At 39.3% G+C, this 20,678-nt stretch overlaps 6 protein-coding genes across 9 annotated transcripts; 2 read left to right on the forward strand and 4 right to left on the reverse strand.

Moving 5' to 3' along the window:
* Nucleotides 1–24: 24 nt before the first annotated feature.
* Nucleotides 25–3,790, reverse strand: LOC106305698 (endoplasmin homolog). The gene is made up of 12 exons (XM_013742049.1): nt 3,594–3,790; nt 3,388–3,505; nt 3,156–3,309; nt 2,976–3,056; nt 2,796–2,907; nt 2,597–2,723; nt 2,378–2,516; nt 2,173–2,287; nt 1,519–2,094; nt 1,300–1,441; nt 668–1,223; nt 25–426 (listed from the first exon to the last, which is right to left on the reverse strand). Exons 1-12 carry the CDS (start codon nt 3,658–3,660, stop codon nt 142–144), a joined length of 2,472 nt encoding a protein of 823 aa, XP_013597503.1. The 5' UTR covers nt 3,661–3,790; the 3' UTR covers nt 25–141.
* Nucleotides 3,593–8,417, reverse strand: LOC106305697 (serine-rich adhesin for platelets). The gene is made up of 2 exons (XM_013742048.1): nt 8,165–8,417; nt 3,593–7,598 (listed from the first exon to the last, which is right to left on the reverse strand). Exon 2 carries the CDS (start codon nt 7,516–7,518, stop codon nt 4,612–4,614), a length of 2,907 nt encoding a protein of 968 aa, XP_013597502.1. The 5' UTR covers nt 7,519–7,598; nt 8,165–8,417; the 3' UTR covers nt 3,593–4,611.
* Nucleotides 8,418–10,092: 1,675 nt separating this feature from the next.
* On the reverse strand, nt 10,093–10,671 carry LOC106303375 (probable E3 ubiquitin-protein ligase LOG2). The gene is made up of 2 exons (XM_013739661.1): nt 10,594–10,671; nt 10,093–10,469 (listed from the first exon to the last, which is right to left on the reverse strand). Exons 1-2 carry the CDS (start codon nt 10,640–10,642, stop codon nt 10,093–10,095), a joined length of 426 nt encoding a protein of 141 aa, XP_013595115.1. The 5' UTR covers nt 10,643–10,671.
* Nucleotides 10,672–12,688: 2,017 nt separating this feature from the next.
* On the forward strand, nt 12,689–14,718 carry LOC106306528 (3-oxo-Delta(4,5)-steroid 5-beta-reductase-like). Of its 2 annotated transcripts, XM_013743178.1 has the most exons (3): nt 12,689–12,829; nt 12,902–14,046; nt 14,195–14,718. In XM_013743178.1, exons 1-2 carry the CDS (start codon nt 12,791–12,793, stop codon nt 14,009–14,011), a joined length of 1,149 nt encoding a protein of 382 aa, XP_013598632.1. In that variant the 5' UTR covers nt 12,689–12,790; the 3' UTR covers nt 14,012–14,046; nt 14,195–14,718. The 2 variants fall into 2 exon arrangements, with proteins under 2 accessions (XP_013598632.1, XP_013598631.1); XM_013743177.1 differs by lacking the exon at nt 14,195–14,718 and having other exon boundaries at nt 12,902–14,139.
* Nucleotides 14,549–16,489, reverse strand: LOC106306529 (acyl-CoA-binding domain-containing protein 3-like). Of its 3 annotated transcripts, none has more exons than XM_013743180.1 (4): nt 15,446–16,488; nt 15,136–15,232; nt 14,938–15,028; nt 14,549–14,789 (listed from the first exon to the last, which is right to left on the reverse strand). In XM_013743180.1, exons 1-4 carry the CDS (start codon nt 16,327–16,329, stop codon nt 14,779–14,781), a joined length of 1,083 nt encoding a protein of 360 aa, XP_013598634.1. In that variant the 5' UTR covers nt 16,330–16,488; the 3' UTR covers nt 14,549–14,778. The 3 variants fall into 3 exon arrangements, with proteins under 3 accessions (XP_013598634.1, XP_013598633.1, XP_013598636.1); XM_013743179.1 differs by having other exon boundaries at nt 14,564–14,823; nt 15,446–16,489; XM_013743182.1 differs by having other exon boundaries at nt 14,564–14,817.
* Nucleotides 16,490–18,346: 1,857 nt separating this feature from the next.
* On the forward strand, nt 18,347–20,678 carry LOC106306465 (probable WRKY transcription factor 7). The gene is made up of 3 exons (XM_013743094.1): nt 18,347–19,268; nt 19,400–19,525; nt 20,240–20,678. The coding sequence occupies exons 1-3, from the start codon at nt 18,505–18,507 to the stop codon at nt 20,388–20,390; spliced, it is 1,041 nt and encodes a 346-aa protein (XP_013598548.1). The 5' UTR covers nt 18,347–18,504; the 3' UTR covers nt 20,391–20,678.

The raw sequence follows: 20,678 nt of genomic DNA on the forward strand, positions 1-20,678 counted from the left end.
TATATTAAAAGCTTCAAACCAAAATACATGCCGAGTTGCTTTTACGTAATCCATCAAAAACCATATGGTAAAAAAGTAATAATCTGCTTTTAACTAAAGAGTAGAGAAACACAGAGATAAGAAAAACATCACAAGTGAAATCTACAGTTCATCCTTGGTTGGTGCCTCATCCTCAACCTGTTCAGCTTCAATGTTCAGACCACCACCAGGCAAGTCGTCTGATTTTGCCTCAGTAGCCTCCTCACTGGTCTCTGTTTCCTCTGCTTCCACTTCCTCTTCCGCTACTGCATCAGGACTGATTTTAAGACTGCTCTTGACTGAGTTGTAAATACGCCCTGCAAAGTCTTTTGGATCGTTGAGTACAAATCCACTCTCTATCAAAGCCGTCTGGTACATGAGCTGAGCAGTCTCTTTCACACTCTCATCCTGAAAGAAAATGTGTGTGTTGGTTTCATCTCAATCTCTCAAAGTACACAAAAGATAAAAAAAAAATAACCAGTGTTCAAAAAATGGCTAGGCAGATAATTAACCGTTTTATAAGAGATTATTGGTTATGAGGACCCTTAGACCAATTTAAAGAAAAACGTTTTAGAAAAATCATTTTGTTACCACCTAAACCGATTTTTAGAACACTGAAAGTAACTGATGGGTCTAATGTTTTGTTTACCTCAGGGTCGCTAGCAACTCTTTCCTTGAGCTCTTTGATGATAGGGTGCCGTGGATTAATCTCCAACACCCTCTTTCCTCTCATGTAAGCTTGCTTGTTAGCATCAGAGAGAGTCTGTGACTGCATGATCCTCTCCATGTTTGCACTCCATCCAAACTTGGACGTCACAACCACACAAGGAGTGTCAGCCAACCTATTACTGATTTTAACATCGTCAACATTCTCACTAGCCAGACTCTCCTTCCACCACTTTGTCAGCTCCTTGAACGCTTCCTTCAGCTCCTTGACTTTAGAGTCTTTCCCAACCTTCAACCCTTCTTTCGACACGTTCTGAAACTTCTTGTCCTCGTAGTCCATCAGGTATTGCATCAAGTACTCATCAACGGGGTCTGTGAAGAAGATGACCTCATACCCCTTTTTGATGAGTCTCTCCAGGAATGGAGATTTCTCCAGCTGTTCCTTGCTGCTTCCTGTGATGTAGAACACGTCCTTCTGCCCCTTTTTCATTCTCTTGATGTACTGATCCAGTGAAGTCAGTTTTCCATCGGACTTTGTTCTGTAAATAATAGAAAATTATATAACCTTTAGGTAATAAGATAAGCAGATAGATGTGAATAAAGAAAAGCACATACGTCTCAAAACGAAGAAGCTTTGCTAAGCGGTTCCTGTTAGAAGCATCCTCAATGATGCCAAGTTTAAGAGACTTGCCAAACTCGTTCCAGAACTTGGTGTATTGACCTTTCTTCTCGTCATTCTCACCAGACTTCTCCACATCTGTGTAGTACCAAGAATTGAATAAAAAATTAGAATAAATTACAAGAAGAGTGGTTTGATGAATACCAATGGAATACCTTTCTTGTCATCATCATGGACCTCATCAGGGTCCTCTTCAGCGAGCTTGCGGATCATATCAAGGGCCTTACGGATAAGCTTCTTCTTTATTGTCTTTAAGCTGCTGTGTTGTTGAAGCATTTCTCTTGATACATTTAGAGGCAATGTGTCCGAGTCAACAAGACCTTTCAAGAAACTCAAATATTTAGGCAGAAGCTCATCAAACTCATCAGAGATGAAGACTCTCCTGACATAGAGCTTCAAGTTGGCCTTGTTGCTGTTGTAGTAGCTCTCGTACAGATCATGTGGAGCTTTAGGAGGAACATACAACACAGCCTTGAATTCAACATCACCTTCAGCATTGAAGTGACTCCAAGCCATTGGCTTCTCCTCAGAGAAATCCTTTGAGAGAGAGTGATAGAATTTAGTGTACTCTTCCTCAGTCACCTCCTTTGGACTTCTGAGCCATATGGCCTTAACATCATTCAGAAGCTCCCATTCATAAACTGTTTCTTTCACCTTCTTAGTTTTCTGCTTCTTCTCGCTGTCTTCATCCTCAGCATCTTCTTCCTTCTCTACCTCGGTAGAGGGAGTTTCTGAAGCAAAGGTACCATTAATAGGGGACGCCTGACTTGTAGGAATAAAGACATACTACAACAGGAATAATAACTCACCAGTTTCCTCTTCAGTTGATTCATCTTCCTCAACTGGGACCTCAGTTTCAACCTCTTTGCTAGCCCATAGGTGGATAGGGAAGTTAATGAACTCTGAATATCTCTTCACCAAATCCTGTAGAAGTTGAAAAAGATGATCATAAGAACCACAAAGAGATAATAATCAAGAAGACTTTACTTCCAAAGTTATCAGTATATGACTGACCTTAAGTTTACTCTCCTCAAGGTACTCGCCAGCTTCATCTCTAAGATGTAATCTAATCTCAGTTCCACGTCCAAGTGGCTCATTCCATGTATCCTCCGAAACCGCAAATTTACCATCAGCCTTTGACTCCCATACATGTCTGAATAAATTGAAAAGAAATAATCAGAAAAGCTTTCCATATGATTTAACAACAAAACACACTCTCCGGAATCAACTTACTGGATGTCATCATTGTGCTTGCTAATGACTTCAATGTAGTCAGCAACAAGATAGGCAGAGTAGAATCCAACTCCAAATTGTCCAATAAGGTTTAGATCCCCGCTTGATTGCATTTTCTCAACAAAAGCTGTTGAAAGAAAATATCTTCAATACTTGATCCAAACCTATCATACGAATCAACCACATAAGAAAAACGTACCTGAGGTTCCAGATTTTGCAATGGTACCAAGGTTCTTGATCAGGTCTTCCTTAGTCATTCCAATTCCACGGTCCCGGATACAAAGAATCTTCTTTGCTTTGTCTAGCTTAATCTGCAGATAAGTACGTTATTACACAACTGAAAATTTACCCTGAACCTAGTGAGAAAGATGTAGCAAACCTGGATCTCAAGCTTAGCAGTGTCACCTTCACCCAAAACATCTTTATCAGTGAGTGCAAGGAACCTAATCTTATCCAACGCCTGAAAAAAAATTTACAAAAACATTTTTAGCTCCCAATGTTCAACAAGCAACAAACCAAATGGTAATAATAATAATAATAAACACTTAAGGCTTTTTACATCAGAAGCGTTGGAGATCAACTCTCTAAGGAAAATGTCCTTGTTACTGTATAGAGAGTTGATGATAATGTCCATGAGCCGAGAAACCTCAGCTTGGAACTCAAACTTCTCCGCGTTGCTTCGTAGTGACTTCTTCGATATCGATTCAGACTCTCTGTTTCAAATAAAACGAGTTTGAAAATCAGGCTTGGGAGGTTTTATACAAAATGATTGTAAGCGTGTGACACGAAACCTGTGAACAACATCTGAATCAGTGGATAAACCGCCGTGACCGCCGAGTTTCTCCTCTACCTTCGGTGGATCTGTAACTTCGTCGGTGCTATCTTCCGCACTCGCGTGTAGCTTTCTTCCTGTGATGCATACAAGGGGACACTTTAGTAATCAAATCAAGTGAAGTGATATACAACGAAGAGTTTAAGTGTGAAAGATGGTAGTAACCTTGATCTGGAAGAAGGAAGAGAAGTGAGAAAAGGAACAACACGGACACTAACGTCCTCTTCCTCATTGTTAGATCGAGTAGACTCGGACTTCTCTCAGTAGATTTGCTAGCTACGAGGTTTATGAATTCACTCAGCTCGAAGAGAGAGATCCTTAAAATAGGACATGATCTAGTGAACTGTGTAGTTGCGTACACTTCGGTTCCTCAGTTTCGTCTTGATTTGCCAACGTGGCAGATCTAACGGTTCAGTTTTGCTGAGGAAGCCACGTGGTGGTTTTGTATTGGAGCAAGGTTTGTCCTTGACGTGGATTGGTGGATGGACGACTTGAATAGTACACGTCAACGTCCTTGTTCGATGATCGGACGGGCTATCTTTGTTTTGTATGACACGTGGTAGTGAATGATTGGATAATACCTTCTTTACTGACGTCGGAATTCCAAAACAAAAAAATGAGTTTCTGGATGGTTCTTCTACTTGGCCACTGTTATGTTTAGCTGCTTCGAAATTGGGCATACAATTTGAACTGCTGGATATTCTCTTTTAAGTATTGTTTTGATCAGTGACATGAAGGTGCGTGAGAAACAAAACGGACATGAACTGTTTGTTATTCACCACAGCTGAAACTCTGTGTCTAGGAACTAGGAACCATCGCTCCTTGGTTGATTTTGAGAGTTGTATGAAACAGTTGTTCAGAGCTCACCGAATGATAAGTACCATGACTAAAGTAACACAAAGCAACACTTTTTTCTTAACTTTTGAAACGCAAAACTTTATTATAAATTTTATTTTATGGAGAAAATACCCAACAAGGTTAACAAAATGTTTTGACATATACCAATGTTTGTACTAAAATCCTCCTATATATATGTTATCAAATAAAAACCTGAATAAACGGGGAAAACTGATGGGGTAAGAAAAAGAAGAAAGCGAAAGTTCATCAAGACAAATTATAAGTTACCTCCCAACACTTATGTCATTCTCTGACCAATCAACCTATTGAAGAACCCAAACTCCACTCACCTCCATGGAGGAGGGAACTCCCAACGTGGTGTCTCCGGCTCTTTCCGCTTTCCACCAATGCCAATAGACAAACTCGATGAAGGCTCTACGCTTGCTCGTGAATGCTCTCCCATATTCCCCGGTGATAGAAACTGCCTCAAACTTAGCGACTCTCTGTTTCCCATCTCAACCCCAAACCCAGAGCTCTGATCAAACTGTGGCCGCACTGATCCATTCAGACTAGGAGATCCACCCGCTAAGCTCATGAACATGTGCTGTTGAGGGAATGGTGGCTGCGCATATGGAGCCGATCCCATCATCTGAGGCATCATCACTGGCGTGCCCCTTGCGTCCACCATGTATGGGATAGCTGTTCCAGGAACATACATGGGCGATGGTGACATTGACATACCAGGAGGAGGACCAGTGAATCCGTTGTACCCATAAGTAGGGGCTGGAGAAAAGGACACACCAGGGGCTAAACCCAAAGAGCTTCCCGTTCTTCCCATGAATAATCCTACTGCTGGCTCGAGGGACTTGCCATTGGACAAGAACGAAGGCATCTGGGATACAGAGTCTTTTCTGTCAAAGTCCACTTTTGTACCCAATAGGGACATAACCGGTTCATCCAATTTTTCACCTCCATAGGGGACTGTGCTCCATGGGTGCTGCCCATAGTAGGGACCCTGATCACGTGACTCAATGAAAAACTGTGGCCTGTCATTCAAGTCAAAGTTTACTTCCTTCCCTGATTGCTGAGCAACTGACAATGAGGAGACAGGAGAGGCACTTTGCTGACTATTGCGACTAAGAAACAATCTCGTTTCCATCTTCACCTCAGAAGGTGGAGGCATGTCATCGTCCTCGTTTGCACAATTCAAATCCAGGTTGAACCTGCTTGATCCCCGGAGATTAGGTTCGTGTGACGATTCTCCATCCCTAGAGTTTGATGAGGAGAAAGGAAACTGTTTCCAGGGAGTTTGATCTTCAACTTGATCATCTCCTACCTCAGCTACATTCAGATCGATACATAACGCCTGCTTATCTCTTGAATCCCCTCTAGGAGCACCCGATCCTTTCGCGCTAAGAGATCTTTCTAACTGCAATGGTGACGCTGCAGGCATACCAGATTCTGAAATAGACATAACGACATCTGTTTCATCAGGACAAATATCTTCATTGAGGTCAAAGCCACATGGACTATTCTCTCTCCCTACTTCGGATTTAGCAGCTACTGCCAGGTGCTTCTCTTTAACATCATCAGTGTTCATCATCCCATTCTCAAGTTTGTCATTCTTCTCATCCATTACATCTTCATCTCCAACATGCGGTTCTTCAATGGAATGGCTTTCACCCATTGATAGTCCCTTAGATGGAGAACCCGTGTGTAGCTCATCATCGTGGGAGTCTTGCGAACCAGACTGCCCGCTTTCATCAGATAGTTCTTCGTCAGAAGAACTTTGAGAAGCTTCCCCAGAGTCCACTTCTCTTGCCACTTCCTGTGCGACTTTGGTAGCGACCTCCAAGGCATCCAAAATACCAAGGTCAATATCAGCCGTTGTTTTGTCGATTGCTCCAAGGCGCTGGGATATGGTCATTGATCTAGAAGACCTGCGGTTTTTTTTCCGTTTTACTTTTTTCTTTATGTCTAAATGGTCCTTACCATCTTTCTTGTCTTCATTCTCAGCATGAGCAGTCGTCATACTGTCACTCTCAAGTTTATCATTTCTACCATGACCACCTGATAATCTTGATGAATTGTCGGAATCCTGATTGTCCCTCACATGAGCCAATGAAGGCACATGTTTGCTACTATGGGCAAGACTCGCATCGTCAGACCCATATATTGTCTCAGACGCATTCCTTCTCACTTCATTTTTCTCCAACTCCATACTGGCAATAACAGAATCAGAAGACGCAGCTACATGTCCTGCTGAACTAGATGACACTGCTACAGCTCCACCCATTTTTTCAGGAAAATCTCCATAGATTCCCAAATGCTTCTCCTTGGATATCTCAGCACCCAGCGGAGCATTTGATGCGCCCTCAACACTACCACGTTCTGAGCTAAGAAGGCTACTAGAGACAGTAGGCACAATAGTCTCTCTCATGGAGCCTTTTCCCTTCGGTGAAAGATTGTCTTGAACATCTTTCATAATAACATCGGTGGATGATTCATTCAAAGTCTCAGTCATCATATTAGAGCGGTGAGAATTCACGTTCGAGGCTGACCCAACCTTGTCATTCTGCAGTTCCAAACCCTTATCCTGATCTGAGTTGTTTTCTCCTGAGGTTCCTGACGGTAAGGCTTCATCTGTTATTTCAGGACACTGTTTTTCTTTACTACTTTGCGTTGAGCAAAGAGTAACACCTGATTTTAGCCCACTGATCTCCATGCTTACTGCTACAACTCTCATCTCATCGTCATGAGCTTTGCTACAGCTTTCAATGTCACGTTCAGAATGGTCATTAACTACTTTATCCTTCCAACTATCAAAGAGCTTTCTCGCCTGATCCTGAACACGAGAACTACCATGGTCAACAAGTTTCTTGACAGCAACCCATATCCCAGAAGAAACTAACCTCGAACCATCTACACCTATGTTTTCAACAGCTTCTAACAAAGCAAGAATCGACTCGTCTACAGACTTATCAACCGATTCGTTACCCAGCGTCTGCGCTTCTGCCAACCAGCTACCAAAGTAACGAACTCCATCTAAATTTACAAAAACATCAAGACACTCTCTGTTCTTCGTGACCGCGATCGTGCTTGCAACAGCTGTCCATTGTCTAGAAGCATCGCCAGCATCCTTCAAAACAGAGTCTTTGTTACTCTGCATGACAGACACGAGCTCTTGGACACGAGAAGTGACAGTGAGTCCATCTCTTAACTCCGTCAGGGTAAAGAAATCCTCGAGCGCCATACTGCTTCACGTACCAAAACCCCAACAACGTTGAACACCCTTAGGAGGCAAAAAGGATCTATCTCCCATTTGACAAGGTCCTGAGGAAAACAAAAGAGAAACATTTTGGCGTTATCGTTACTGTGGCAAGTACAGAAGACAAACACCAAACTGTTGTGGAAACTCTAAATTTTATCCAAACTGAGTTTATCATGCTTCACTACAACATTCATGTGTGCATTTTAACTGACAAAGATAGCCACTAGAAAGGTCCAATTCATAGATCACTCCAATGTCGAAAAAATAACATAAAAAGCATTTGGCAAGAGGACAAAACATAAAATGAAAACATCTGACTACAATTTACATGAAAACTACGAGAAACCTCCTTGTGGCCTTTGGCTTATAGAGCCAAATTCCAAATTGGAAAAACACCCAATCTCATAAAATTACATCAATCCCAAACCTAATTTCGATCGGGAAAAAAAAAAAAACAATCAAAATTCAACACATGTGGACAGACAATATGAGATTAGGGCTCAAATGATCAATTCAGGGAAATCAAAACAAAAATAAATAAAATTGAAGACGGGTGACAATAAACCCTAGGCGAATTTCACATCGTTCTAAGAAAGAATCAAATAATAGAGAAGTAAACCCGTCTCACCACCGATACGCAAGAAGACGAAACCCTAGGTCAAGCGAGCTAAAACCGATGCGCACTAGCATCTCCCCTCTTTGTATGCACGTGTATACACTCCGTTACGATATTTCACCGCCTCTAGCTCCGTTAACGACGGTGGCGTCTCTCTGGAGAAAACCTCGTCTTCTTCTTCGTCCTCTTCGGGGAAAAGTTCTCTCGTGAGAGACAGAAAATTCGTTTATTTCTTTTTCGTTAATAATAAATATTTAATTTTAATCATATGCAGCGATTGGTAGATAAAGTAGTGTATGTGTATATTCCTCTCTCTCTCTCTCTCTCTCTCTTTTCTTTTTTATTTTCCGCGTTCGATTAAACTGCACGTGCGAACCGTGTGTGGGGAGAGCTGGTGGGGACTCGCGGCCCATTATGTACCCAACTTGTCCAGTCAACAAGTACCCACTCGCTTCACCATACTACAAGTCAGGTTAACGATTTGATCCAACGGCTGAGATTTATAGGATTTTTAGATGATGGATATATCATTTTTTAATCCAATGGTTGACATGCTGAGTGATGTCATTCCTTTTTTAGACACTGTCGTTATCTTGTTCTTTTTATTCAAAGTCGTTGTTTTTTAGTGTGGTACAAAACCAAATGAAAGAAAAAGGAAAAGAGGTACAAATCAAAGCATTGCATATCAGATTTGTTTTGGAACCAACAGCTCTCTATCAAAGCCCTTATGACAATAAGAGGTGTATTGTATAGTGTATAAATACTATTTGTCTTGATGAACTAAAACTCAGCTAGAATTAGACCCAAAAACTTGCAGTTTCGTTCTTAATCAGGCTATAGAACCACCAATCCTCGAGATCTAGCAGGAGAACAACGATCCAAATGATTTCTCCCTAATAAAGAAAACTTGAGGGCTCGAGTGACCCATTCTCACAATGAGAATGTATATAAATCTTCTAGTACGAAAAGGACTATAAGGCTCTTAGAGCATGATTGTTGGGAGGTTTTTAGGGTTGGGTTCTTAGTAGAATATAAGAACCCGTCTCTTAACTTTTAACCAAAAAAACCGGTTAAGAATCTCATCCTAAGAACCCCCAATAATTATGCTCTTAGGATCAGTGCATCACCAATGTAATCTCAAGGACAATAATAGTAATTCTTGCTTGTTGCTTAGGTTATGTATTTTTACTCATAGTTGTGTCGTGTCATGTGCGTGCGGGTTATAGATTTTTTCAAGTTTCCTTATGGTTCATACTTGGCAATTGGCATTGTGAAAGTAAGTTTTATGAACTTTAATAGTTTCACCGCTCTTAGATCAAACAAAACAACAATTTGATAATGTACTGGTTTAGTGTAGTGGTTGGTGTCACTGTTGCTATTGCGTTGTTATCCGTATTCAAACATATGATAGTGATATATCTACAATGATGTGGCCTTCAAATGATGCAATATGTTGTTATCTGAGAAAAAGACTAAGGTTTTCATCTAAAATGGTTTAATACTGTCATTCTATATACTGTTGCAAATGGTTCCTTGATAAGAACACTCCAATCTTATTGATAGGAAACCACGAACACAAGTCCAAGCGTATAAGCTTGAAGACCACCACTCTTGAATCTCTACACCCAGAGAATCAAGCCATTAGCATTCACTCCAAATGCATAACCTCCCTAACTAACTCACAAGTTCCTTTTATATCTCAAGGCTCCTTTACAGCCGACTCAATATATTCTTATTGGCTAAAATTCAACCAAATTGCCAGATCATCATCAATTCTTCACTCCCTCTTCTGTCCTCTGCTTCTTCTTTCTTGATATGTAAACTCTCATGGGCATATCATTTCCTTAAACAAATGTTGTGAACAATGATCACACATGATGATTGAAAACTTTTCTTGGGATCATGAGACAAAAATGGTGGTTAGGAAATAGCAACAACCTTCAAAGATTCAGCGGTAATCTCTTAGATTTGCGTATCACCCTCCGGCAAATCGGACACACCTTGTTTTCTTCCGACATGATCCTCAGAGCACATCCCTTACAAGTGGCAGAGTGACCGCACGGTACGAAAAAACAGTTTCTTCGTTCCTCGAAACATATTACACACAATGTCGAGTAGTCCACATCCTCAGCGGAGCTAAACGACGCCGTTTCAAAATCTCTGTTCCCCGTTACCCCCGACGGCTCGTAGACCAACGGCGTCCAGATGGTGACTACTTCTTGTCCTGCTACCAATGGTAAACTCTCCATGTCATCATCTTCCGTATCACAATCGTTCAGAGATTTCAATATCAAAAATATAAGGAACATTATAGTCCCTGAGAACACAATAACAAAAGAAAAAGTATTAATAGCTTTACGTCGAATATGATAGAATATATGGTATACAACTATGATAGAGTTGTTCCAAAAAGAAAGAAAACTATGAGAGTATAATTGTACCCAAAAACGTTATATAAACCACCAATCTAGCGGTGGTGGATAGCGCCATGTACCATCCACCGAACTCATCCTTCAAAATACCGGAGTACATATATCTTGAGATGGTTGTATCGAAATTATCAAGACAATAAATGATCCACTGAAGATATAATGATTTGTTCTCATATGAAGTTATGTTGGATCTCTTCTTCTTGTTTATTTCAGAGCATTACATTAAACAAGTGACTTAATGTCAATTCCAAGCTTGTTGTATTCTGACGGTACTTATAGATTGTGTCAAACATCTTGGATACATGATAGTGATATATTTATAATGATATGGCCTTCAAATGATGCAAGATGTTTATTTCAGAGCATTAAACACGTCGTGCAATACATATTTATTACTTTGATCAGGAAAAGAGGGAGAATACATGTTGATATCACACAAAAAAATCCTGAAAAATGATTCAAAATACAAATTTGTTTTCTCCCAAGCAAAGGATTCTTTGTAAAATAGCTGATGCACATCTCCAATAAATTATTCCATTTTCTTTCGAAATAGAATATCTTTATAATAATTTTGAGCTTTATTACACCTATATTCTATTTTAGAATAGAAAATAAAGTAATGAATTCATTTTATTTCATTATTCAATGCAAAAAAAAAGTAGAGTTTCGGAACATTTCATTTCAAATTCTGTTTTGGAATAAAAAAGAAGAATATGGTTAGAGATGTTCTAAATCCCTATAGCCCCAGACATGCATGTATCTTATGGCAAACTCAGTAGATCAACAGGAATGTAGGTACATTCTTTTTGAAAACATAAATAAAAAGTACATGTTTGAGGGCAAGAAGAAGAATAGTTAATGTGTTTTTTTTGCTGGTTATAATATAAAACCTGATTTTTTTAACATTGTTCATATGGCATGTTATAGGCCAGGGGCAACATGTTGAAGGCGTCGTCGACACCATCTGTAATCTGTTGTGGTTAGGTTATAAAAATGGAATATTTTAGTCTACTAACTGAATATCATTCGTTGCAAACATTTTCTTATAGCTAAACGTATTCGAATTCGTTCGCAAAACTAATTTCTATGTTTAGGGAATCATTATCGGTGATTCTTAATGGAGTTGCTTAGTAACAATGACCAAAAAATAAATCAAAATTAGGGAAAAGTTAAGGATGTGGGTTAATTAAAAACTTTTCGACGACGTCCTTAAGCACGTGGCGTAATGAGATCGCTAGCTTAGGTAACGGTCTTGAAGATTTCGCATCGATGATTCGGTGAACGGCATTGACGATGATGATGACTAATGCTACGGGACCGGACACGAATCCGATGAGGAGGAGATATCGGAGCACCACCGCCTAATCCGTACCGGTCGTCGTGCCGCCTGATCCCTTCATCGCTTCCACTCCAACCCTCTCCACCAATCATCCCCTCATACTAAATCCATCTCCGACGCCGGCGGTGGACTTGTCATCTATCCAATTTACGGTCGTCGTCGTCGCCATCGTGTTTTCCTCAATCCTTTTTCCTCGTTTCAAAATTTTACAAAATGTCCTACCAATAATTATCACTTTGCTTAAAGTCTCTTAACATTGTCCTTTAACTTACCAACAATAATAAAAAAAATTTAAGGACTCAAATAAAAGTTCCACCAGTAATCTTGCTCTTATATCCATAGCCAGACTGTTAGGAGTAGTTAATTCTGCATTAATAGTGGTTGGTCAGAACATTTATTCTTCGGTTGGATTTTAGTATAAAATAAGTAGATATGAAAATCAATTGTGATTTTGACTTTTTTAGATAGCCCTGTCGTGAAGATAACTTGGGTAATGGTTGTGAACATCAAATGGTGTAGAATTATGTGAGGTTTCAACCTCCTGAAAGTCAATACAAATTTGTAAGTAAAGAACAGAAATCGAATAGTTAATTCAGTTCATGAAAAAGACTCTTGTCCCTCAACTTTTATTAAATAAAAAGATTTTTTTTATTGGTTCATCGTTTTACATGAAATTTATAAAATAAACTCGAATAAATTGGAGAATAATAGAACTAAACATCACGTTTTATAAGATTTATAAACTTTAATATAAGATTATTCGTTTATGAAACGACAATAAAAAAGCTAAAACAGACAATCAGACAAACGGCTCTGTAACTAAAACTAGTTCTTCTTCTCTTGGTTTTGTCCGATTTGATCAAGAACATGAGTTGGTGGTGGGCTGGTGCCATCGGAGCTGCCAAGGTACATTCATCCATTGATCCTTCTCCTTCATACTCAACTCATTTATAAAAATCTTATCTTTCTTTTTTGCAGAAAAAAATAGACGACAACTATGAGCCGACGCAAAGCTACCAAAGCGTCGCACTCATCATCGGCGTCACCGGAATCATCGGAAACAGCCTCGCCGAGATTCTCCCTCTCTCCGACACTCCCGGCGGTCCATGGAAAGTCTACGGCGTCGCTCCCAGTCCTCGTCCCACCTGGAAACCCGATCATCCCGTTGGTTACATCCAGTGCGACGTCTCCAACGCCGAGGAAGCTAGATCAAAGCTTTCTCCTTTAACAGACGTCACGCACGTCTTCTACGTCACGTGCACAGACCTTGAGAGCGAGGCTAACGGCTCCACGCTACGTAACGTCCTCCGCGCGGTTGTCCCCAGCGCAAAGAATCTCCGACACGTTTGTCTCCAGACAGGGACCAAGCACTACTACATCGACAAGTCTCTTGATTCTCCTTTCACGGAGGATATGCCGAGGTTGAAGATCAAGAACAACTTCTATTACAGTCTGGAGGATGTTCTGTTTGAAGAGGTCAAGAAGAAGAAAGAGAGTAGTACCGTGACTTGGTCCGTACATAGACCGAACACTATCTTTGGATTCTCTCCTTACAGTTTGACGAACGTTGTAGGGACTCTCTGCGTCTACGCAGCCATCTGCAAGCAAGAAGGGTCTCCGTTGCTTTTCCCTGGGAGCAAGGAGGCGTGGGAAGGATTCGCGGCGGCCTCGGACGCTGACTTGGTCGCTGAGCAGCAGATTTGGGCTGCGGTTGATCCGTACGCCAAGAACGAGGCGTTTAACTGCAACAACGGTGATGTTTTCAAGTGGAAACATCTCTGGAAGGTTCTTGCCGAGAAGTTTGGGATCGAGGAGTTTGGATTTGAGGAAGGGAAGAATGTTGGGTTGGTGAAGATGATGAAAGGGAAAGAGAGAGTGTGGGAGGAGATTGTTAAGAAGAATCAGTTGAAAGAGAGGAAGCTTGAGGATGTTGGTGTGTGGTGGTTTGCTGATGATGTGCTAGGTGTTGAAGGGATGATTGATAGTATGAACAAGAGTAAAGAACATGGCTTCCTTGGTTTCAGGAACTCCAAGAACTCTTTCATCTCGTGGATTGATAAGTACAAGGCTTTCAAGATCGTGCCTTGATTCATCTTCTATACATTGTCACAACAAAAGTGGATGTAACTCTTGTTTTTTCTTTGTTTTATGTTATTTTTTCTCGGATTTTTACTTGTGTGCAGAAAGATAAAAATAAAGGCGGGTTTCATTTGTCTTTTGAATTTTACTATTTTGGGATAGTTTTCGTTTATATACATTGTTTTGTTACAGGTTGTGTAGAAGTATATTGGACAATGTTGGAAGAGCATTAAGGAGGCTAAATGGAAACACCAGACTCTTTGTTTTGTTACTAAGAGTGTATTGTATTGCTCGCTATGGTTCTACAAGTGGTGTTTCTGGTCGTACTTGTGAAACCAATGACGGCTCAAGACGCTCATAACAAAGGTGAGATGCTTAAAGAGAGTACATACACAACGCTGGCTGTGAGAAGGTTTCACTTGGAGTTATCTTAAATCTCTCATTAGAAAATTTGATTATTTATGGTTTGACTGCAGTCAGCTTTAGCTTAATGTTACGTATAGAATCAAAACCAAAGGAAAACTAAATATAAGTCTCCTTGCTTCATGGGTCTGCTTAGCATTATCTTCACACCATAAATCAGCCAATTCACACAAACAGGAATACATATTTATAGTGTTTTTGTTTGCTGCAACTCCTAAGTATTATTTAGAACACTAGCCAAACCAAGTTGCATCAAATGGTCTAATTACAGCATTTATGATTATCTTTGTGAAGCATAGATTTTTTTTATGCACAAGAATTAGATTTGCCTTTGTATTCCCAAAGAGCCTTCTTCAATCCTTGCCTGCTTAAACAATGGATTCACCTTTCAGCTGAAACTATTTCTTATACTAAGTTATCTTGAAGCTAGAAAAAGGATTAGATAACTAGATGTTGGAAAGAAAAATACAAGAAACGCTGACGTAAAGAGATCAGTTACTAATTAGTTTTACCATTTTTGCTGAATGCAACACCAGTTGTGCCTAAGGTGGACGGATCTTCTAATGATCCTGAATTAGGAGGTAAAATTGGTATCTTCCCTACCTGTAGAGAGAGAGAGGGAACAGAGAGTAAAAGTTGAGTTTTAAGACCTAAATAACCATTAAAGATATCAAGATGAATTTAAAACCCTCAAAAATCTAACAACTCACAGTATTCATCAGTCCAGGAATCTCTTTTGAAACAAGTGCAAGATACTTCTCCATTGCCTCCTCTTGACTCATGTTTCCAAGTTTTTGCCAGGCATTCCTATCCCAAGGGTAAAGCATTGTTTGTCATTTGCAGTTAGCAGTTATTGAACATGCTATAAAAAGCAACCAAGCTACATAATTGCTGATTCGGTTATAACCAGATGATCAGACACCATTTAAAGCTTTGTCCCTCCTAGTTTCCTAGTGTATGGACGCTCGTTCTATATCAGGAATGAGCTATAACTATGAAAACATGGGAGAAGAATGGTACCATTTAGCACAAGCAGAGACCATGATGGCCATAGGCTGTGTCTCTCGGCATGATCCTTCAGTGGCGATCTTGTACAAACCGTACAATTCAATCTTAACCTCATCACCAATTTCTTCTACTTTCCCCGATACTTCCAAAAGATTTGAAGCAGTCGCAAAGGCTTTCTCCAGTTCACTCCTCTCAATTCCCTCCCAGTCATCATCCTCTTCTTCAATGCTCAACTCCTCTTTCTCTTCATTATCTCCTTCTTTAGTATCCAACTCCATCTTATGCTCACTCTCCTCCACTGTATTACTTTCTTCAACTCTAACATCCTCAGGTTCTGCGACTACGACTTCTCCACTTATTACGTCTTCTTCACTTCTCACCTCTTCTCCACCAATCATAATCTCCTCTGCTCTCACGTTTTCCAGCGAGACAGAAGCAGTGGACTCATCTCCCACCGTCCGAACAATAAGCTCTTCCGCCGCGTCTCTCTGTTTATCTTCTCCACGAGCCATCATCTCCTCTGCTATCTCATTTTCCGGCGAGACAGCCGCCGATGACTCATCAGATGTAACCACCAAGTCTTCGCCTTCACCCGCTTCCTCGAATTCATCAACAACTCGATCAGCTTCGCTTCCAAACCGATCAACACGCTCCACATTCTCATCAACAACAACAACTCCGAGTCTCCTCTGGCTCTGGACCACCGGAGCATCCATTTTCAAACCAGAACAAAGCTCCTCCTCCACCGCAACAACGCCGATCTCGTTTTCCTCGGCCTGATCGTTTACTACTCCACCGCTGCTCCCGGCCATTGGAACTGACACGAGCTTAGCCACGAGGAAAGAAAACAGAACAGCCACAACCGCCGTGAGAAGCATCTCCAGGAAAAACTCCATGATCCGATGACTCAAAAGAGTAAAGCAGAGATACTTAGGATCTAATGAAGGAAGAAAGGAATAAATGAAAGAGAAGAAGAAAGCATATTCGTGCTAGATTGCGACACAGCGGGTCCGACAGTAACAGGACTTCTCAACACCTAACTGCTGTCGATGCTGACCTGGCTGTTACGGTTAACGCTTATCCCCTTCGCCCAAGTGGCTCCAGGCTCCTTATGCAAAGCGCCGCTTTTTCCTGGACTCTATAAAACACTTAATGGGCCTGTAAATAAGCCCATTACTCGATATAGGCAGACAAACCATTGCTTTAGACCTCTCTCTCTTATCTGACGATGACCCAAAGAGTAGAGTCCTCCCTCTTATTTTTGTTCTTCTCCTGTTTATTTTTCTAGAAGAAGAATATGTAAGAGGTGTGGATTTCACCTTGCCCCAATCCCATATAGAATTTGATAAATTGTACGATCCACGTGTCGAAAAATTAGAAATTGCAGAAGCGTTATAATTTGAACGGAAAATAATTATTAATGAAAAAAGATAGAATCCGATAAGTTGTACGATCCACGGGTCCAAAAGATACAAATCACGAAAGCGTTATAATCTGAACGGAAAAAAATAATAGAAGAATGAAAAATAGAATCTGTAAATTACACAATACACGAGTCAAAAAGATAGAAATCCCGGAAGCGTTATAATCTGAACGGAAAAAAAAAGACAATTTAGATAGAATCTTAAAATTACACAATCCACGAGTCGGAAAATAAAAGTTGCAGAAGCGTTATGGTTTGAACGGAAAAGCAATTACGAAAGTAGAAACAAAACTCAAAACATAAATGATCTAGAATTACTACAAATAGATAAAATTCTTGTATCTAACCACTTGGGAAAAAAAGTATTTCTATTTTAAGTTTAATCATTTTCTAGATGTTTTAAGTATTTCAAATGAATGAAGATCTTAATTTCCATTTCTAATTTGATATTTTCATATCTTAGTCTAAATTAGATAGTAGTAATAATTTATAATCTATTATTGGGTGATAAAATAATTAGAAAAGCATCTATTTCACTATCACTATTAACTGGTCTGACCCAATATCACAATGATAATATGATATCTGAGTAAAAGAAAAACAAGTTAAGAAAAAAGTTAGTAAACTGGTTTATTATATAAGAATAGTATATTTCATTTTTTTTAATTTGCATCGAATATCTAGATTTTTTGAATAAAAATTTAAACTGAAACGAATATATTTTATTTTGAGCTCCATTGGTTTATTATATCACCATAATAATATGATATCTGAGTAAAAGAAAAACAAGTTAAGAAAAAAGTTAGTACGTAAACTGGTTTATTGTATACGAATAGTATATTTCATTTTTTTAATTTGCATCGAATATCTAGATTTTTTGAATAAAAATTTAAACTGAAACGAATATATTTTATTTTGAGCTCCATTGGTTTATTATATCACCATAATAATATGATATCTGAGTAAAAGAAAAACAAGTTAAGAAAAAAGTTAGTACTTAAACTGGTTTATTATATACGAATAGTATATTTTATTTTTTTAATTTGCATTGAATATCTAGATTTTTTGAATACAAATTACTCATTCCGTTTCATATTAAGTGTCGTTTTAGAGAATTTTTTTCGTTACAAAATAAGTGTCGTTTTCGATTTTCAATGCAAAATTTATTAATTTTATACAAAATTTATTTTTTTATTGGTTGAAATATGTTTAGGTGTATAGATAATAGTGTTTTTTTATAGAAAATATACAAAATTAATTGTTTTTTAATCTGTGTGCCGAAACCTAAAACGACACTTATAATGAAACAAGACGGAATAAAACTGAAACGAATATATTTTGTTTTGAGCTCCACTGGTTCCAATCCCATTATCAAAATCATTGACGTTGAGAGTGTCAAAACGCTTGACAAAATGAAGACACGTGTATCCCTATAATTGGTGGTCTATTTGACTGATGCACTGTCTTCAATCCCTTTAAAGAGAGAGAGAACCACATTTGAGTTGAGTTGACTCGCCCTTTCATTTCTTCTCTCTTTAGTCTCTCGGTGCTCTTCATCATCATCATATTCCCTCTTTCTTTAAACAACTCCAAAGGGAGAAGAAAAGAATATAGTTTTGACTTTTGCGAAACTAGAGCGGTGTGAGATATGACGGTGGAGCTAATGATGAGCAGCAGCAGCTACGGTGGCGGTAAAGTCAAACGAGAAGAAGACGGTGGCTTTCCTGCGGAAAAGGGAGACACCGCCTTGAAAGAAGCTGCTTCTGCTGGGATTCACGGCGTCGAAGAGTTTCTTAAACTGATCGGTCAACGTCAACCAACTGAGGAGAAACAAACAGAGATAACGGCAGTGACTGACGTCGCCGTTAACAGTTTCAAGAAGGTGATTTCTCTGCTCGGTAGATCTAGAACCGGACACGCTAGGTTCAGACGAGGTCCCGTGACGACGACGAAACCAGAAGAAGTAGTTGTGAAGACGGAGGAGAAGCCAAGAACAACAACAACAACCACCGTCGTGTTGAACAGAGAGAAAACAGAGAAGCACGGTGGATCTGCGTTTAGAGTTTACTGTCCGACTCCGATACATCGACGTCCTCCTCTGTCACATGCCCACGCTCAGACGAAGAACGGTTCCTCTTCTCCGGCTCCGTTACTCCCTAACGGAAAACCACATCAAGAACCACCTCCTTCAACTATACACTTCGCGCCGTCCCCACCGGTCTCTGCGGCGAACTCGTTCATGTCCTCTCATAGATGTGAAACCGAGAGTAACCAGATGTCGTCAGGGTTCGAGTTCACTAACCCATCGTCTCAGTTCTCGGGTTCGAGGGGCAAGCCTCCCTTATCATCTGCTTCGTTGAAGAGAAAGTGTAGTTCATCCCCCTCAGGGCGTTGCCATTGTACCAAGAAAAGGTTTACTTAAATCCCAAACTAATCGTTTATTTATTCAGATCTAAATCTAGAGATTATTTAAACATTAATTATGGTTTATTAATGGTAATAACATTTGTTCTGTTTTATTAATGGTAATTAAAAATGAACAGGAAATCTAAAGTGAAAAGAGTGATTAGAGTTCCTGCGGTAAGCAGCAAGATGGCTGATATTCCATCAGATGAGTTTTCATGGAGAAAATATGGTCAAAAACCCATCAAAGGCTCTCCTCACCCTCGGTTAGTTTTTAATTTTATTTTTTTAATTGTATGGAATTTTACTTTTAAAAGTGTTATTTTTTATCAATTTTTTTTTAAAGTGTTTAAAACTGTTGTTTAGACGGGTATATAGGCGTTAAACTCAACAAAGTAGATAGTACTAAGTACTAACTAGTTTTTTTTTTTTTTTTGAACAACATAGTTCGAACTAGTTAACTCTTCAAAAAACGTGGTTTACCTTCCAAACCTCATAAACTTTGTTATACTATAATAATAAGTAATAAAAAATTAATTATTTACAAATTTTAATAATTAACATACTGTATTATATATAAACAAATATATATTTATAAATTATGACATTTAATATCTTAAACTATCTATATTTAATAGTGTTGTAATTTATAAATACCGTTTAAAACTTTAAATAACTAGTTAAATGTCTGATTACATGTTTGAAGCTGTAGATGTTGAGTTTCGGACTTTTTATAATCACTAAAGAAATAAAAAAGAAACAATCCTTGGGCAACTTGTGTATTTGTGAAATATTACCTGATAATAAAACTAATATTATTTGTATTTTTTTCTATATTGGTTGTACCAAACGTGTCGTCTAGTATTTTTGACTTGTTGTTTGTTTTCGACATTTTTTTAAAAACGTATAAAAATACAAAACCGAGTTGACTCATGTTAATATGTTTAAACTAAACTCGATCTGGACTCGGTTTTATTCAGGGGCTATTACAAGTGCAGCAGCATGAGAGGTTGTCCGGCGCGTAAGCACGTGGAGCGTGCACCCGATGACGCGATGATGCTTATCGTGACGTACGAAGGAGACCACAACCATGCTATGGTGCTCCAGACGCCTCATGAAAAAACTCTTTAAACTCGGTCGTTGCCGGCGTGGAATCTGAACCGTTAGATCTGAGTTTGAAGTGAACCCAACTGTTGTTGTGTCTGTCTGTGCACAATCTAGATTAGTCAACGACAGAGTGGGCCCTAAACTGTACTTTTTTATATTCTTGCTTTATGCTTTATTTTGCTTTTTAATATGTGGAGAAAATAGAGGGCAAAGATAGAGACGAGAGAAGAACGTTGTGGATCTTGACTCTTGATGGAACTTGAATCATGTGAAAGTCCTTTTCCGTTTATTATAAATATTTGAAGGATAATA

Source organism: Brassica oleracea, chromosome C7, assembly GCF_000695525.1.
Source record: "Brassica oleracea var. oleracea cultivar TO1000 chromosome C7, BOL, whole genome shotgun sequence".
Taxonomy (NCBI): domain Eukaryota; kingdom Viridiplantae; phylum Streptophyta; class Magnoliopsida; order Brassicales; family Brassicaceae; genus Brassica; species Brassica oleracea.